At 38.6% G+C, this 17915-nt stretch overlaps 1 protein-coding gene and 1 pseudogene across 3 annotated transcripts in view; one reads left to right on the top strand and one right to left on the bottom strand.

Annotated features, from left to right (window-relative positions):
- Nucleotides 1–395: 395 nt before the first annotated feature.
- ect2 (epithelial cell transforming 2) overlaps nt 396–17915 on the bottom strand; it is a 61167-nt gene continuing 43647 nt past the window's right edge. For 2 of the 3 annotated variants that reach the window (XM_088005106.1, XM_088005104.1), the window contains 3 exons: nt 7163–7297; nt 3531–4059; nt 396–1402 (listed from right to left, as the gene is read on the bottom strand). In XM_088005106.1, the coding sequence (XP_087861232.1) occupies nt 3562–4059; nt 7163–7297 (633 nt within the window). In that variant the 3' untranslated portion in view covers nt 396–1402; nt 3531–3561. The remainder of the gene's footprint in view (nt 1403–3530; nt 4060–7162; nt 7298–17915) is intronic. The other variant, XM_088005105.1, reaches the window with a different exon arrangement.
- On the top strand, nt 8672–10028 carry LOC148159998 (uncharacterized; annotated as a pseudogene).

The following is a 17915-nucleotide window of genomic DNA, read 5'->3' as shown; positions in this document are numbered from 1 at the left end:
GTTTTTCTTTTAAGGATTTTTGATGGTAAACTCTGAAACAACAATACAAATCAAGACAGCACCAATAATGATAGTAATATTAATCATAAAATAATATTCAGTGCAAGTAGCCTACATTTTTCTTTGATGGGGGCAGTGAAGGACCTGGATAATGGAAAGGGGGGCGCTGGTCCAAAAAAGATTGAGAAACACTGCTTTAGGTGAAGTGGAGGTTCATTTAAATGTTTTCCATTATTTAAATAACTCATTTAAAATTTCAGCACTTATATACATTTAAAAACATTTTTCCAACAAAGAATTATTTGAACGCCACTGACTTGCCATATTTAGTCACCAAGCAACAAATTAAAATTGAGTATTTTTTACAGTTTGTTTATAAAAGACATATACATAGCCAAGTTTAAGTGCATTTAATAAAGAGATAAAATAACAAGTGACAAACAGTAAAACATAATGACAGACAAAATCAGAATGAACATAAATAGCAGTAAAAAGATTGGCCACAGTCTAACTATTCATGAAAAAATAAATATGTACACCGATACAACACCCCTATGCACACACAATGCAGACAATAATGGGTATACAAAACACCTCTTCCCACTAAAAACATGTCAGTTTAGACATTTGTCTAATATTAAAGGGATTTAAGTCAGTGAGAGAAAAATTAAACTATGTTATTACAGGAAGAGCTGAACATTGATTGGTTAAAAAAAGCCTCATCTTTGAAATTACAATCACATTAGCAAACATGTTAGAGTCCAGAGACAATGAGGGACAGATGAACTAATATGTACTCTTGCTCTACAGCTACTCTCAATGTGTCAACAAACAAAGCAAGTAATGCTAGTCATGGAAGATATTTAACAGCAGCGTGTCAACAACCTGTGAACTGACCAATCAGATGAACAGAAGTGGTCCTTGTTAATGCAGGACATCAGCAAAATTGCTTTTTTCAGTGTGCAGTGAACCTCAGTATGACAACGTGCCATTTCGCTAGGAGTTCATAATACCAGCCACATCCATGGGCTGGGCTTCAGAACCTGCATCAGGATGAAGAACAACTGGTGCATCATCTTCATTCTGCTATGGAAACAGGACAATTCTGATACTGGCAAATATCAGTATGTCCTTTCTGCAGATTCCTTCTCCAAAATACTGTCACATTTCCTGCATGTGGAAAGACTGTTCAGAGCTTCAGAGTGGAAATATGGAGGAGTTGGCCCTGAGACTACTGCTGATTTAACCAGAAAACACATTTTCTGAGTTTATCTTGGTGGTGGAGGAAGCTGGTTCACCAACCAGTGACATATCAGAAGAGATGGGTGGATGACCGGGAGAATGTGTGGTACTTCCTCTCAAACATGGTTGGCAGGTTGACCATGGAGGGGGAGTGGTGCGCCTTCAAACAAACAAACAAACAAAAACAAAAAAAAAACCCTCATTAATAGGAACGTGGACAAAAAGAAATAGAAATCTAATGTTTTTTCCCATATTTGCTGCTAATAGATTTAGGTTATTAAAATGAGTCATTTGCAAAGAATAGGAGTTCAGTTCTTTGAAATCTGATAGTGGGACTTGTATGTAATAATTTTTGCTAGAGGAGTGTAATACTGCATATTCAGGTATTGATCCAATAAATAAATATAGGATCAGTATTGCCACTACGAATACTTGTTGTGTTTTACAGTAGGTGTGTTTTTTTGTATTTCTATGAATTACTTTGTTCAAACAGACCGTCACCCCACTCCAAGGTGTTTCCTCACTGTCCGGCCGTGATATGTGCCGTGCTGCTACAGAGTATTGCGCTAAGGAGGGTTAAGAGACGCTTTACCTTGTGCACGTCCCAGCGATTTCACACTTACTTCACCTGCGCATTTAACCCCCGTGTCCTTACTGTCTGACCTGGACAGTGCTCCTTCTAAGAGCTGGACCAAGACCACCAAAGGATAAACTCGAACTAGGACCAGATAATTTATGCATTTGCACCAGCCCTTAACAAGCTCTTCCTTTGCGCTCTCAGCCACACTGCTTCCCACTTGCTCTGTATTGATGCCGGCCAGTTATATCAACAAGCATTACCGCGGTTGACTAGTAGACTGCAGATCTCTTTCGTATGTCAAATTTCTATTGTTTCTACCATATATCATATATATTGCACGTTCCTATTTGAGAGCAAATACAAATCTATGAGGTAGAGTTTGGAACCTATGAAACTTCAAGAGGGAATCTGAATCTAACATATCAATCTTATACTGACTTGGTATCGATATTCATATTTTGGATTGACCCGCCCACCTCTGATTTTAACCTATTAATGTGCTACTCTGGTGGCCTCTGGCAGTGTTATTTGTCATTTCAAAAGAGAAACAAGAAGCAATGTAGAGAGAAACACAACTAACCAATTCCTTCTACATCAACTCAACAGTATGCAGAAACAAAGTTCAGTCGTCCAAGTATCTCCGTGTTTTTCAAATGTCTTAAATTCACATCTATTTCAGATTCAAGTTTCCATTTTTTTGCAGATTTTTTATAATATCAATTTGAAAGTTCACATTCCTTTTATATCAGACGTCCTACAACAATGCCAGGAAAGAAGAAAGGACTGAAAAAGCAGACGGCTGGATAGATGGAAAGGGACATACATAAACATACATAAGCTTGATAAAGCAGAATGCAAATGATCCCTGAAGTAAGGAATTTCTATATTTTCTAAAGTTACTCTATTCCTAATTGGTAAAGACCAAAGTTCTTCATGCCTGGCCATTATAACTTTAAAATGATTTCCAGTCAATCAGGAAATTTAATTCCAATAAAAAAAAATTAGACCAGCACTTTCAAAAGATAAAACAAAGGATGTTTTACCTCTGGAAGGCCCCCCAGTCATTCCCCTAATCTTTAGATTCTGTAGAAGATTAAAGTCACGACTCTGGCTGGGCCACTCCAGTGTTAATGTTCCTTCCATTTAGAAGAAACATGCTTAAGAAATTAAAAGATGACTTCAATCCTAATTCTTCAGGAACATCTGTTGTAGTAATGTTACAATACTCTTAAAGGTGCACAAAAAAGGAAAATGCACTAGTTTGACTTGAAGAGCTTTGTCACCATGATGTAGGTGTTGGAAAAAAAAAACTGTCAATGTAAAGTTTTGTCCAAGCTTTAAAAGTGGTTAATCCCATTTTTGTATTCAACTAAGCTTTACAAACATGTTGTGATTATTACCACCACCACTAGTTAGATGCCCAGACTGATTCGTTGGAAACATTTGTCCAAATCAACCCTTATAATCTCTGCCAGTTTTCAGAGACATCCTTTGAAGATTTTGTGTAGCTGAGGAGATCCTTGTTCTGAACTCTTACTGATGCAGGGTCTTAGCTTCTAAGGAGTTGATCTTGGTCTAAGATATCACCAGTGCCATTTGTTTTGTTAGTGTCAAACAGAACACACCACTGAGTGAAGTTGAATACTACATTAGAACCAGTATTGGTGAACCCTTAGAGGAGGCCAGACGACAGGTAAACTTTGCTCACATGGGACTGCAGGAATAACATCAGCGGCGGTTTAGATCAGCATCTCTCTGCGAGGACTGGACAGTACAGCAGACTGTGGCTCCACTTGAGGATCCAGGCATGACTCAGAAAAGGTCCTGGTTTTCAAGGCAACAGGCTGAGGACCTGGGCTTCTTGGCTGAAAACCTCCAGAGGCAAGATGTCTGGCCAGATCCTGGCCAGACTGTGGTTGGATATTTTTAAGATGAGGGGAGCCATGACCAGCTTGTGTGAAGATGGATTTCTGTGGGATCGACTTGGGTTGAATCATTGGTACAGAATAAGAGGTCGACTTGTATTCTTGGATGACAGAGCTGTATTTGAGTTCAGGACCACCAGAGGAGTCTGATGCGCTGTAGGAGGAGTGTATTTTGGCTGGAGTGCAGGGGCTACGGATACAAACAGGGATTCTAGGTTTGACAGGGGCATGATCCAAAGAGTTAGAGCGCTGAACCACAGCACTGTTTGTGGTAGATTCGTTCAGACTGAACGTGGAAGCAGAACGGGGCATCTGAGGTGCTCAAGAGAAGAAAGACAATGGAGAACAGGTTGGGACATGAAAGGAGCAGCCACAACATCAAAAAGAGAAATTAGTGAAAACCATTCAAATCCAACAAAACATTTCAATTGTAAAATATACATCTTTAAAGAGTTTTCAATATATAGTTTGATAGTAATATTTTGTATCTTTCAGATAGTTGAGCTTGTTTCCTTCCAAACAAGCTCATCTTTGCAAAACTGTTCACCTTTCATGAACAGCTTCAGGGCAGGGGCTTCATGGAATCAAGCTTTAAGATACAGCAAGTAAACACACCAGACGCGTTCAATAACATCTTTCTAATATTGATTTTGTCCCAACTGTGCTGCAAATCTTCCTGATCTGCAAGTACAGACTATACTGGATCTAACAGGATCCTGCATGTCGTCCCACACCAAGGAGATCTTTTCATACCCCAAAACACCAGGTGAGGACTTCTTTTGTTTCATCTCAACTTCCCCATACTCACAGCTGAGCAGAACTGGAGAAATTGAGAGGAGCTAAACATCCATCAGTGTTTCAGAAAACTTGTGTTAAAGGGAAACATTACCCGACTATAAAAACACCTCTGGTACTGGGAATCACCAGAGTTGATAAAGGAATTGTGCTCACTGGACACCTCATGAGATTCTCTTTATTTGTGCCATAGACTCAACCAAGTGTTGGAAACATTCCCCCAAACTAGGGCTGCACCGACTCCAAACTGACAAGCGTGTTAGTCAGTAGGGTCTGCTGCTGCAGTCTATCAGCTTTCAATGTGTTGTGAGCATCTCCCTGCCATCACTGATGTCCCAATGGCCTGAGTGTCTCTCTCTGTCAAATGAACAGGTGTTCATACAAACATGGTCCATGAGGGATTTTATCGCTTCAGATGGGTGTCAAAAAATATTTTACATGAATTACCTGACCAAAACATCACTCTCTCTACCGACTTCCCCTGTAGTGCAACCTAACGTCAAGTCACAAAATCAATAGTTGTATGTAAATCTTCCAAATCTAAGGGTTCATTCTACCTAGGTCTTGATTCAGTTGAAATAAACTATGGTGCGGTTCAAAAGCATATGTGAATGCCAAGTCAATCAGAGACCGCTCCAAAAGCAGGAAATAGACTACACTGCAGGGCATTCTGGGTAAATAAAACCATAACAAACATGTGTGTTTAGAACTAGCAGGAGAAACGGCTCGTGGTCTTTAGTCAAAAACAAAAGAGAAATCCTACAACTGCTACAATCTCACTTTTCCAGTGTCTTCTTCAGAGGTCTTCTTGTCAGTTCCTGAAGTTGTTCTTGGTGTAGCGCCACCTCAGACAAGGGGGAAAAGAGATTGTCTACCAGCATAGATAAGCTAAGCAGCCTCTGACATATCTTAGTCTGATTTAGTTCATTTTTGTAAGTCTTGACTTATGTAGTCCAGCTGTAGTTATGTTGTTATCCAATAAGGCACTACCAAAGCAAGAGAACATTTCAGGTTAAGCCCTGGCCTTCATGACACATTGATACCTTTTGCTATACAACAAGAGAAAATGTATAACTGACGATATAAAAAAAACATAAAGTAGTAAAATGCAAAGATATTTAAACAACTATGCATTTTTCTTTTTAAACGTCTTTAAAAAGAGACATTCTTGGACAAAAATATATGGTGAAAGTACACTGCTCAAAAAAATAAAGGGAACACTCAAATAACACATCCTACATCTGAATGAATGAAATATTCTCATTGAATACTTTGTTCTGTACAAAGTTGAATGTGCTGACAACAAAATCACACAAAAATCATCAATGGAAATCAAATTTATCAACCAATGGAGGCCTGGATTTGGAGTCACAAATTAAAGTGAAATGTTCCCTTTATTTTTTTGAGCAGTATATATATTTTATATGTTCTGCTACTGTTAAAGATCTGTTTTTGTGATTACTTGAAAGCTACAGAGGGAGTTTGCTGAAGGTATAGCATCTCGTCAAAGTGCCACTGTTCTGTCAGACCCCGAGGAGGTTTGAGCTTCATTATTTTGTAGGATTTCTAGTGAATTTTAGTACTGCTCTAATACTTTGAGTGGGAGGCAGGATTATGTTCCCTAAAGGTTGTTTCACGGACAGTTCCAAATAAAAAACAAAAACAACAAAAATATATCTTTTAACAGCAGAAGTAAAACTAATTAAGGTGGTTTAGACATCATGATGTTTGCCATCAGCTGCTTTGTGCCTGTATGGTAGCAGAGCAGCTGGGTGTGTTCCCTTTCTGTTGAGCTATCCAATAAAAGTAGACTGATTAGACATGATGCTCAAGGAGGGCGACAAACTGCTGTTAACATATTACTGACAGAAAGAGCATCAGAAAAGTGTTGAAACAATGTTGTAGAATCCTAAGTGATGATGTGCCACTATCCTGTTCCTACTTCAGGCCATCATTTGGATTTAGAAACAACTGTGTGAATTAGAGAATCCAAAGAAACATTGTTTTGGAATAGTTTATCAGAGGAGAACCAATCCACATTCACTGTTGAGAAAACCCAGCTCCTCGAGAGTGGAAATGGAGAGACACAGGGTCCATTACCATCAGTAGGAAAAAACTGTTCAGGAGGAATGACCGTCTCAGTTTGTATGAAGTTTGATTCATTAGGTTTCATCTTCTCATATGTACACACAGGAAATATAGCAAAAACCAAAACACAGCAGACAGCCTCTTGTAGCAACAACACAAAAAGCAGAGATCCATTCTCATGAATCAAGAGCAGCAATCTGGTTTAAGGAACAAAGTCCCAATGTTAGGAAACCACTTGATTTGCTTAAAAGGTAACTAACACACTAATAACTAAGAATAAATATTTACTTTGTAATCAGTTCCATGAAGAGGAACAACTCACCATATTATTTTGATCTCTAAGATTTTAGGCAAGCCCAGCAAAAACAAAGCCACAGATTGGTCCCTATTTAGTCAGAACAGAAATCACATCAGCACTGTGTTCATGTTCAAACATGACAAATATTTTAAATAAAAAGAATGCCACGTGCACAAAGTCTGTCAGTAGCAAGGCCATCTCTACGACAGACTAATAAAAATAAATTAGACTTACAGTCAACGTTGAGCTGCTGCAGACCCGGTTCTCACAGCTCAGCCTCTGACTTTTCTCATCTGGAGTGGTGTTAGCCAAGAAGGCCCTCTGGAGGACACGCTTGGGGGTCTTAGTGAAAGAAAACGCCCTTGTTACCTAAATGGAACAACAAACAAGTTATGCGTTTTTGTTTTTAAGACATGTCTGTTAGTTTTCTTAAAAGCAACATGGTGGCTAATTTCATCACGAAGAAACCAACAAAAACTAGTTTGGGTCATGGTTCTATGAAGCTCTTACGACTAGAGGTGCACTGATTGTAGTTTCTGGCGGATCCAAAGATCTTTAATCACTGAAACCTGAAGATTTCCACTTTGGCTGATACCAATATTTTTATATACATCATCAAAGTTGCTAAGTTGGCAACAGTAGGGTGACTGCTAACCGTCCAGTGTAGAGGTAACCTGGTGGTCGGGGGGCTGATTTTCAAACCTTTGTTTAGTAGATAAGACCGGCCGATCACTGTTTACCAAAAATTAAGAAAATCCGGGACAATCAATTGATTGGCCAATCAGTGTACACTAGTTATGATTAACATAAAACTCCAAATCCTTGCAAACTGTTACAGTAAGCAAGGGTTTACTGATCTTAGATTTCTTTTTTTTTTACTCCTCCAGTCAGACAGTTAAAGCTGCAGAGAGAACTGACCATCTCAGTCTTTTTATGAACAGAAAAGAAATCCCTTCAAACAGAGAAACATCCCAACCACGTTAGTAAGGAGGTGCTAAGATAGCAAGTGATGAACAATAACAGGATTTATGAAAATATTTTGAGGTCTTAGTAACTTTAGTTAGTCTTAAAGTTACCTTAATTTTCTGTAGAACTCTCTTATAAACGGTAATAGTTCTGACAAAAGTTTTCCTTGCAGAAGCTTCTCAGAACAGCTTGCTGGAATTCTGGATCATTCCCGCTGACAGAACTGATGCATCTGAGATACATCATACATCATTATAGGCCATGTTTTATGTTGCTTCTGGAGTAATGGCTTCTTTCTTTCAGTGGCCCAATGTCAAAAAATGAAGCAGTACATTTGGACAAAATAACTTTCAATCCACAACCTCCCTAGTTACACCAATGCTCCTTCCCCATTTGCTCTCAGACTCTATCCAGTCTACAAAAAAAAAATTAAAATAAAAAATCATAAAAGATAAAAATACTTTTCATATATGTGTGCACCACAGATGAGGACACTTAGCATAACAGCTCATGATACAACATTTGTGAAGCTATCTATTAAAATGGACCAAGAGCTTCATTTACTTATACCTCAAAAGCCCAGGAGAACAGACTCTCTGTTTGAGTTTCAAGAGAAAAAGAAAAAGATGGTTCAGAGTAGGGCTGGAGGATATATCGAGTTATATTCGATGTATCCCGAAATTTTCAATTTACGATAGTTAAAATGGCTATATCGCAACCATCGAGTATAAATTATCGTTCAAATGATAAACTTTCGCCGTCAAATTCACTGCGAGTATGGTTTATCCGACACCCTATGAATGCATCACTTGTCCCTTGCCCCTCCCAACCCGGAAATTTTCTACCGATCACGCTGCGCGGAGAAAACCGAACAACATGGTGACAGAGGGAGTTTGAGGCGAGCCGTGAACGAGACAATAACTGAAGAGGAATCAAATGAACTAGTCTAGTTCCGAAGAGAAACACCGCTGGATCAATAATTTGGCAGTGGTTTGGATTTTATATGGAGGATGTCGAACAAAATGAGGTAATTTGCGAAACACGTTATCAAACTATTGCCACAAAAGGTTGAGCCACAGATTTATTTCACCACCTAATCAGCAGTGGAGAAAGTACTCAAAAAATTTACTTAAGTAAAAGTACAAATACACAGACAAAAATGTACTCACGTAAAAGTCAAAGTACCACATTAACATTGTTACTTGAGTAAAAGTAAAAAAGTATTGGCTTTTAAAAATACTTAAGTATTAAAAGTAAAAGTACTTGCTGAATGCATTACCTAATTGCTAATACAATATCATTAAGTGTACATATTGTATTTAATTGTGTTTACTCTCTGTAACATAGTTTAGATTTAAATATGTGATTCTATGCTCAACACCTGAGCTGCTGCGACAACACCTGAGCTGGACCTGCAACGCCTGACCATCAACTTGTTCAGATTAAACGGAAATGTCGAAAAGAAATACGAACGATCCATGACAGAGGAAGAGTTTGAAGAGATAAAGAAATCCTTGGATTTTATGTCTGATGAGATAGCAAAAATATATTATGAACTTAATGGGGGAGGTTAAAAAATTGAAGAGACAGAATGTAGAGAAAGACAAGCCTTCCTGGACCATCGTGTGGCTGACTTAGAACAATACAGTCGAATGAATGATGTTGTAATTAGTGGGTTGGAAACAAAGCCACGATCATATACCCGGGCCGTGACAGAGGCAAATAGCACTGAAGAAAGGGATGAAGATCAAGGATATTTGAAAAACGGGTAATAACATTTTTCAGTAAAAAGGGCATCATCACTGATAATAATGGCATTGAAGCTTGTCATCCTCTTCCACAAAAAAACAAAGTAGTTAAACCTGCCATTGTAATGAGGTTTACAAACAGGAAAGATAAAAATGAACTCCTAAAACAAGGGAGGAAATTAAACGGATCAAATGTTTATATAAATGAGCATCTTACAAAAATGAACGCAAATATAGCAAGACGAGCACGTTTTCTCTGAAAACAAAAGAAAATACAGTCAACATGGACCTCAAACTGCAAGGTTTATATCAAATTAAACGGTTCACCGGAGGAAGCCAAGGTACTGATCATCAGACAAATTGAAGAGCTGGATAAATATCAGTGAAACAAGACAACCAGGCAACTTCTGCTCAACTTTCTGAAATCCAGTAATACATTGAAAATATACACATGAATATAGAAACAGATATTGATCCAGACCACAATTTCCTTGATTATTTGAATGACAAGTGCAATTACTACACTGACAACTATAGCCAATGCTTTAATTGAGATCAAGAAATGTCTATTATCCATTTCAACAGCTGCAGCCTTTATGCCAACTATGAAAACATCAAAGAGTATTTATATCAACTAAAAAGGTCCATGAGTGTAATAATATCTGAAACCTGGCTCACCTCTGAGAAGGGAGCAGGCTTCCCACTGAGGGGGTATGAGTTCAATTCTATAAACATAAAGAATAAAAATGGTGGAGGTGTAGCTTTGTACATTAATAATGAACTCAAATATAAGGTGGTAGAAAATATGTCGGTGTCAGTTGAGGATGTAATGGAATGCATTACTATTGAAATCCAGTTTGAGAAGCAGAAAAATATCAGTCAGCTGTGTGTACAGAGCACCAGCATCTGACACTGAAGTCTTTACAAATTACATGGAAACATTGTTTGCTAACATTTATCAAAAGGTCATTTTCATCTGTGGAGACTTTAAAATAGACATGTTGAATCCAAATAAGCTTAAAAGTACATCTAACTTTATCGATATTATGCATAGTTTAGGTTTATATCCACTAATTACTAAACCAAGTAGAACAACACACAGTTCAACCCTGATTGACAATATATTTACCAATTACATGGAAAGTAAATTGAGAAGTGGACTTCTTATAAATGACATAAGTGACCATCTGACCATGTATGTTATCCTAGAAGAGGTTTGCAGAAAAGTAAGGATGGGGGGATAGTTGGCTGAGGGCTCACAGCCGCCACCCTTGCAGGAGGAAATAGGAAAAATAACAAAGATAAGGGGAGGGAAAAAAACAGCCTGTCTCACACTCTGCTCTTTGCAGAGCAGAGCTTGAGATGAAGAAAAAAAACCTTGGCACTTAAGCACATATAAACGCATATAGACAAAACAAGCTGGGTACAAGGAGGAGGTGTGACGTGCATATGGGTCTCATATGAGTTATGTGTGTGTCAGACCATGAACCCTAACTGAAGCCCGCGATTTGTCCGTGATTGTCTGTGAATATGATGTCGGGTTCACACACAGCGTAAACAGTTCAGGTCCACAGATGTACCAGGGAGGGGAGGGCAGCAGAACAGAGCCTTCGTTGGACATAACAACCAGGGGAGGATAGCTGGCCAGCCAAGGCCAGCCCGGGTAGCCAGATTCCGATAGCAGAAATTTGTTTAGGTCAGGCTGACATCAGTTTACTGCCTGCCTCGAAAGTCTCACTGGTGCTTCTCCGTGGCAAATCGAAACAGCCGAATTTAGGGTCTTCCGCCTGATCCGAGCGAACAACATTCTCCAAGGTCACACCATATCCATTCTGAGTCCGAGATCCGCTGCCCAGCCACGGTCCTGTTCCAGGATCGCACCCCGTCTACGGCTCAGCTCCCGTATCATCTCAGACTGAGTGTTGATCGCTCTACAGATCCCATCAACCGTACCTGGGAGCCTCCAAATTGCCAAAACTGCTGCCGGTATCTTCCGAAATTTCCGATAAGCCAGGTATCCGCCAACTCCAATAAGCAGAAAATCTATTATGAATCCAATTATGACACATCTTCAACATCCTCGTCTGGCAGCATCGTCAGACACACGGTCTTCCACTTCCATGCGGAATCCATCGTATATCTAGCGAAGAATGTCCCGTCGGGGCACGAGGGTTCCCCTTTCCCGGTTTCCCAGTGGAAAAAATTTAATCAATTGCGTTGAGAGACCAGCTGACCAGATCCATAATTTGCAACTTCGGAAGGTATGCAAAAGAAAGGATGGGGATACTCTGGAAAATTGTATAAAACGAAATGCATCATCTATGTACCTGAAACCTGCAGACAAAAATCGAAATTAAGGGAATATTTAATCAATGTAACAATAAAAAAAAATCAATCGACTGGAATGAAATTAACATGTAACTTATAAAAAAGATAATTTATGATATTGCAGACCCACTGACTTACATCTGCAACTTGTCATTCATAACTGGAACATTTCCAAATGCAATGAAAGTTGCAAAAGTTATTCCTCTATTTAAATCTGGTGATAAGCATATTTTTAATAATTATAGACCTGTCCCTTCTTTGTCAATTTTCAAAAATACAAGAAAAAGTGTTTAGTAAAAGGTTAGATAATTTCATTGACAAGCAAAACATTCTGATAGATTGTCAGTATGGCTTTAAAGAAAACCGATCAACTTCAATGGCACTGATGGCGTTAACAGAAGAAATCAGACAGTATGGATAAAAGGAAATTTGCAATTGGTGTATTTCTGGATTTCAAAAAAGCCTTCGATACCGTCAATTATGACATCTTACTAAAAAAAAACTGGAAAGGTCTGGAATTAGAGGGGTGGCATTAAACTGGCTTAGAAGCTACACTGGAGAAAGGAAACAATTTGTAGAATTAGATGTTCAGAAGTCGGATTTACTAAACACAACTTGTGGGGTTCCGCAGGGATCAGTGTTGGGACCCAAATTGTTCAATTTGTATATAAATGACAGTCAAAGTATCAAACCTTATATTTGTAGATGACAAGTATTTTCTGTACTGGAGAAAACATTCAACAACTCTCAGAGGTGTTCAATACAGAAATGAAAAAACTACAACATTGGTTTAAAAACAATAAATTATCACTAAATTTAGATAAAACTAAATTTATGATATTCGGAAACGATAGAAAACAAGAAAATAATCCAATTAAAATATATATTGACAGTGTTGATTTACAACAAGTACATGAAATAAAATTTTTGGGTGTCATATTAGATGATAAATTTAGCTGGAAACCACAGATTGGCCTAGTAAAATCTAAAAGAGCCAAAACTGTTGCTGTTCTGAGGGCAATTAGTTTTGTACTGGACTACAAATCTTTGTTTATACTGTATACCACACTCATTGTACCACGTCTAACATATTGTGTGGGAGTTTGGGGGAATACGTACAAAACAAATTTACAGCCATTATATGTCATACAAAAAAAAATCTATGTGAATACTACATGAAGTGGGATATTGGGAACACACAAACCAGTTATTTATTAAATCAAATATACTGAAATTCTGGGATCTTGTAATATTTAAAACGGTACAATTCATGTTTAAGGTCAGAAATCAGCAACTTCCACCCAATATAGGAAATGTTTTGTGACAGAGAAGGGAGTTATAATTTAAGAGGTGAAGATATTTTAAAAAACAATGTATTAGAACAACCAGGAAGAGTTTTTGTTTATCGGTGTGTGGAGTAAATGTATGGAATGGATTGAATGGTGAGTTTAAAAAAAAGTACGGTTGAGGGGGGGCGCTAGTGAGCGATGGAGAAGTAGGTAGCGTTTCCCTTGAGCTCCTGCAAATTTCTAAATATATTTATCACTAGCTTGGCATTTGGGCAGTCTTATAACAGGTTGTGAGTAAGAACAGTTCGGACTTTAACTGCATCAGGACAGGATGAAAGCAAATTTAAGGATGCATGCCGCCAACAAGGACAAGAAATCGAGAGAGCCAGGCCCTGCCGCCCCGGACTCGCCTGAAGGTAGCTATCCGATGGCTAATGCTACCATCCTAAAAGCTATAAACTCTCTTCGCACAGAACTACAAGTCACCAAGTTCGAAATTTGCCAGACAATAGATACTCGCATCGAAGAAGTGTCCACCACTATCAGAGGAGAACTCCTCAACCTTAAGACCGAGACTCAAAACGCCATTCACGTTATGAAAACATCCAGCGATCAACATGGCGCATCCATTGTTGAGCTCGAGCGAGCGGCCACACAGTCAGCAGACGAAGTAACCGCGCTACAGTCGGAGATAAAACGTCTACGCACAGAAATGAATCAGCTAACAGAAAAAACACATAGATCTTGAAGGAAGGGCCAGACGTCAAAATATACGGATTGCAATGTTAAAAGAAGGGGCAGAAAAGGGTGCGGAATTGAACTGATTCGTCTCGCAGCTCCTGAAAGAAGTGCTGACTCTGGATGATTTGCAGCTGGTGGATCGCGCTCATAGAGCGCTACGAAGGCGCACAGACGACACAGGACCCCCTCGGGTGTTGGTGGTGAGACTCCATTATTACTGCGACGTTACAACAATCCTCCGGAAGGCCATGACTCAGAGAGACCTCGCCTACCAGGGACAGAAGATCCGTATCTTTCCTGACTTCACCGCCAAGACAGCAAAACGCAGAGCTGCATTTAACGGTGTCAGAGCACTTCTTCGGGACAAGCCGGGAGTTCGGTATGGACTTTTATATCCTGCAAAGCTAAGAGTGACTTTCAGAGGAACAGAAACAATGTTCACAGATGCAAAAGAAGCCCAGAGATTCCCAGAGCTCCACTTTGGCGCCGGGAGAGAAGATGTAGGCGACCCGCAGCGGACACCTGATGCAGACGCGGAGTGACCAGGTTCTGGTGGTACCTAATGCCTGGACTGTGATGCTTAACCAGTTAAGTTTAGATAATATTTAGAATTCTGGTGTTGCTTAAATAATTAGCTGCCTTGAATATCGTTGATAATCTAGGGTGGTCTGATGTCTACAAATAGGCAGCTTATATAACCTGACATGTTTTTTAGACCGTTTCCCAACTGTTCAGGTGTCAGGTTGGTGCTCGAACGATATATTTTTGCAGAGCCTTTTTCAACTTCTAATTAAGAGTGAAAAGTAAGGGAAGTTGTTAGTTTAGTAGGTTAATGTATCTTGGTTGTTTGAGTGTTACTCTTAATTTAATTCTTTTGTTTATTCGTTCCTTTTTTTCTTTTTTTTTTCTTTATAACTTCCTTAGAGGGGTCGTGCCTTACTTTGCAGGTTTTTCTTAGTATAGGCAAGACAGTAAGTATTTTGTTCGAGAGGGTGGGCTGGGACTTAGATACCATGTTTAATCGTTTCTATCACACTGGTGAGGAATTCTATACTCTCTCATTTTAATCGGAGTTATGCAGGTTGATGTAACACAAACAAAGAAGGGGGGACAAGTCACTTTGGTCACATGGAACGTTAAAGGTTTGAATAATCCTGTGAAGAGGGGTAAGATATTAGCACACTTAAAGACAATGTCTAGCGACATAATCAGGAAACCCACCTTAACAAGAATGAGCACATAAAACTGAGATGCAGGTGGACAGGGCAAGCTTATCATTCTACTTGTGCAGTGAGAGCTAGAGGCGTGGCAATATTATTCAAGAAAGGTACATCTTTTATCCATAAGTCAACCATATCCGACAAGGAAGGTAGATATTTAATACTAGTTGGAGAATTGTATTCTGTCCCTATAACTCTGGTTAATATATATGGCCCCAACATAGACTCTCCTCTTTTTTACAAACATGTTTTAGCCCAAATACCTGACATTTCGCAAACTAATCTAATCATTGGAAGGGATCTAAATCTTGTATTAGATCCATACTTAGATCGTTCATCAACACGTAGAGCAGCGGCCTCTAATGCTAGTATTTTTCTTAAGGAATATCTAAATAACTCTAATTTGTTCGATAGCTGGAGGATTTTTAACCCGCAGGGGAGAGCCTATTCATTTCACTCAAATGTTCATAATGTGTACACACGAATTGATTATCTAATGTTGGATGGAAAATTATTACCCTATACAAGTGAAGTAAAATATCACAATATAGCAATTTCAGATCATGCCCCCCTTTCTTTAGATTTACATTTAGATAATTTGAGCCAAACCGAAAGGACATGGAAATTAGATCCACAATTGTTGAAAGAACCAGAATTCTGCAAGTTTATCAGAGAGCAGATTACATTTTTCTTTGAAATGAATGACCTTCCCGGAACGTCTCCTTCAATATTGTGGGAAACTATGAAGGCCTATTTAAGGGGAAGTATTATATCCTTTCAAGCAGCAAGGAAGAAAAGGAACCGAGCAGAGTTGGTAGATTTAGAGCAACAAATTAGGTGTCTGGACAAGGATAACGCTACACACCCCTCTACAGAAACTCATAAAAAAATTATTTCTCTAAGATATAAATACAATCAATTATTGTCAAATAATATCATTAGAGCTTTTATTTTTACACGACAGAAATATTTTGAATTTGGAGAAAAGCCTAATAAATTATTGGCAAGACAATTAAGGAAAATGGAAAGTGACCATACAATTAACAAAATCAAATCAGAAAATGGGGAAATTTTAACCTCACACAAAGACATTAATCATAGATTTAAACAGTTTTATGAATCATTGTACTCCTCCAATGCTGTAAAAGATGACTTACTTATACAGAAGTTTTTAGATAGCTGTAATCTCCCAACCTTAACTCAAGAAGACAAGAGTTCTCGTAATGCAAATCTCTCTTGTATAGATATTCAGGTTGCTATTAAAGCATTAAAGAATGGGAAATCGCCTGGTCCCGATGGATACCCTGGGGAATTCTATAAAGAATTTAGTGACCTTTTATCACCATATTTGTTAAAAATGAATATCCAAGCAAACTTAGATAACATACTACCGCCTACTATGAGAGTAGCCACTGTAATACTAATACCCAAAAAAGATAAGGACCCCGAGGAAGTGGGTAATTACAGACCAATATCACTGCTGACCTATGATCAAAAAATACTTGCTAAAATTCTAGCTAATAGGTTGAGTTTATTAATTGACAAATTAATTCATCCCGATCAGACGGGTTTTATACCAAACAGACACTCTTTCTTCAATTTGAGACGTCTTTATAATGTGATCTACTCTCAGAGGGAGGAAACTTCTGATTTAGCTGTCCTTTCCCTTGATGCGGAAAAGGCCTTTGACCAAATAGAATGGCCCTATCTCTTTGCGACCCTGAGAAGATACGACCTTGGTGAGGACTTCGAAAAATGGTTAAAAATCCTTTATCACAAACCTTGTGCTAGAATTGTCACCAATAAGACATTATCTCCTGCATTCCAATTATATAGGGGTACCAGACAGGGTTGCTCGCTGTCGCCCTTACTTTTCGCCTTAGCCCTAGAACCACTTGCACAATCAATTCGCGCCAACCCCCTTGTACAGGGATACACTACTAAAGGGACTATAAACAAAATTTCCTTATATGCGGATGATATCCTTTTGTTCATAACCAATCTTCAGTGTACTTTACCAGCTGTCCTAGACATAATCTCTCATTTTGGCAGGTTTTCCGGTTATAGGATCAACTGGTCTAAAAGTGAATTGATGCCAATTAAGCTCAAAGACTCTTCGACCTTGGAAAGTATGCCTTTTAAAATAGTTAGTAATAAGTTCACCTACCTTGGCATAGAGATTACTAGGGATTTTAATTCACTTTATGAAGCTAATTTCTCCCCCCTTGTGGTAAAGCTACAAAATAACATTCTGTTTTGGAGATCTCTTCCCATTTCCCTGGTGGGAAGAATTAATGCAATTAAAATGGTCTTTCTCCCTCAGATTCTTTATCCGTTTCAAAATATTCCTAAGAAATTTTTTAAGAAACTTGACTCTATAATCATTCCATTTCTATGGGACTATAAAATGCACCGAATTAGTAAAGCTCACCTTTGCAAGGCAAAAACAAAGGGTGGACTGGCCCTCCCAAACTTTTTATTTTACTATTACTCTTGTGCGCTTCGCACAATTACAATGTGGCTAGATTGCAATTTTATACAATGCAAGGGGATCATAATGGAAAAGGAAGACTGCAGTCCTCATGAAATTGGTGCTCTTATTGTGTCACCAACAACTATAGACACCTCGACATATAACAATAACTGCATCATCCACAGTATTATACGTACTTGGAAACAAATAAAATCCCAATTT

The sequence above is a fragment of the Poecilia mexicana genome, unplaced genomic scaffold (assembly GCF_051168715.1).
Source record: "Poecilia mexicana isolate PSO_F unplaced genomic scaffold, ASM5116871v1 scaffold_4, whole genome shotgun sequence".
Lineage (NCBI taxonomy): Eukaryota > Metazoa > Chordata > Actinopteri > Cyprinodontiformes > Poeciliidae > Poecilia > Poecilia mexicana.
Note: the sequence above shows the minus strand (reverse complement) of the source record. Positions and strands in the feature narration are given on the sequence as shown.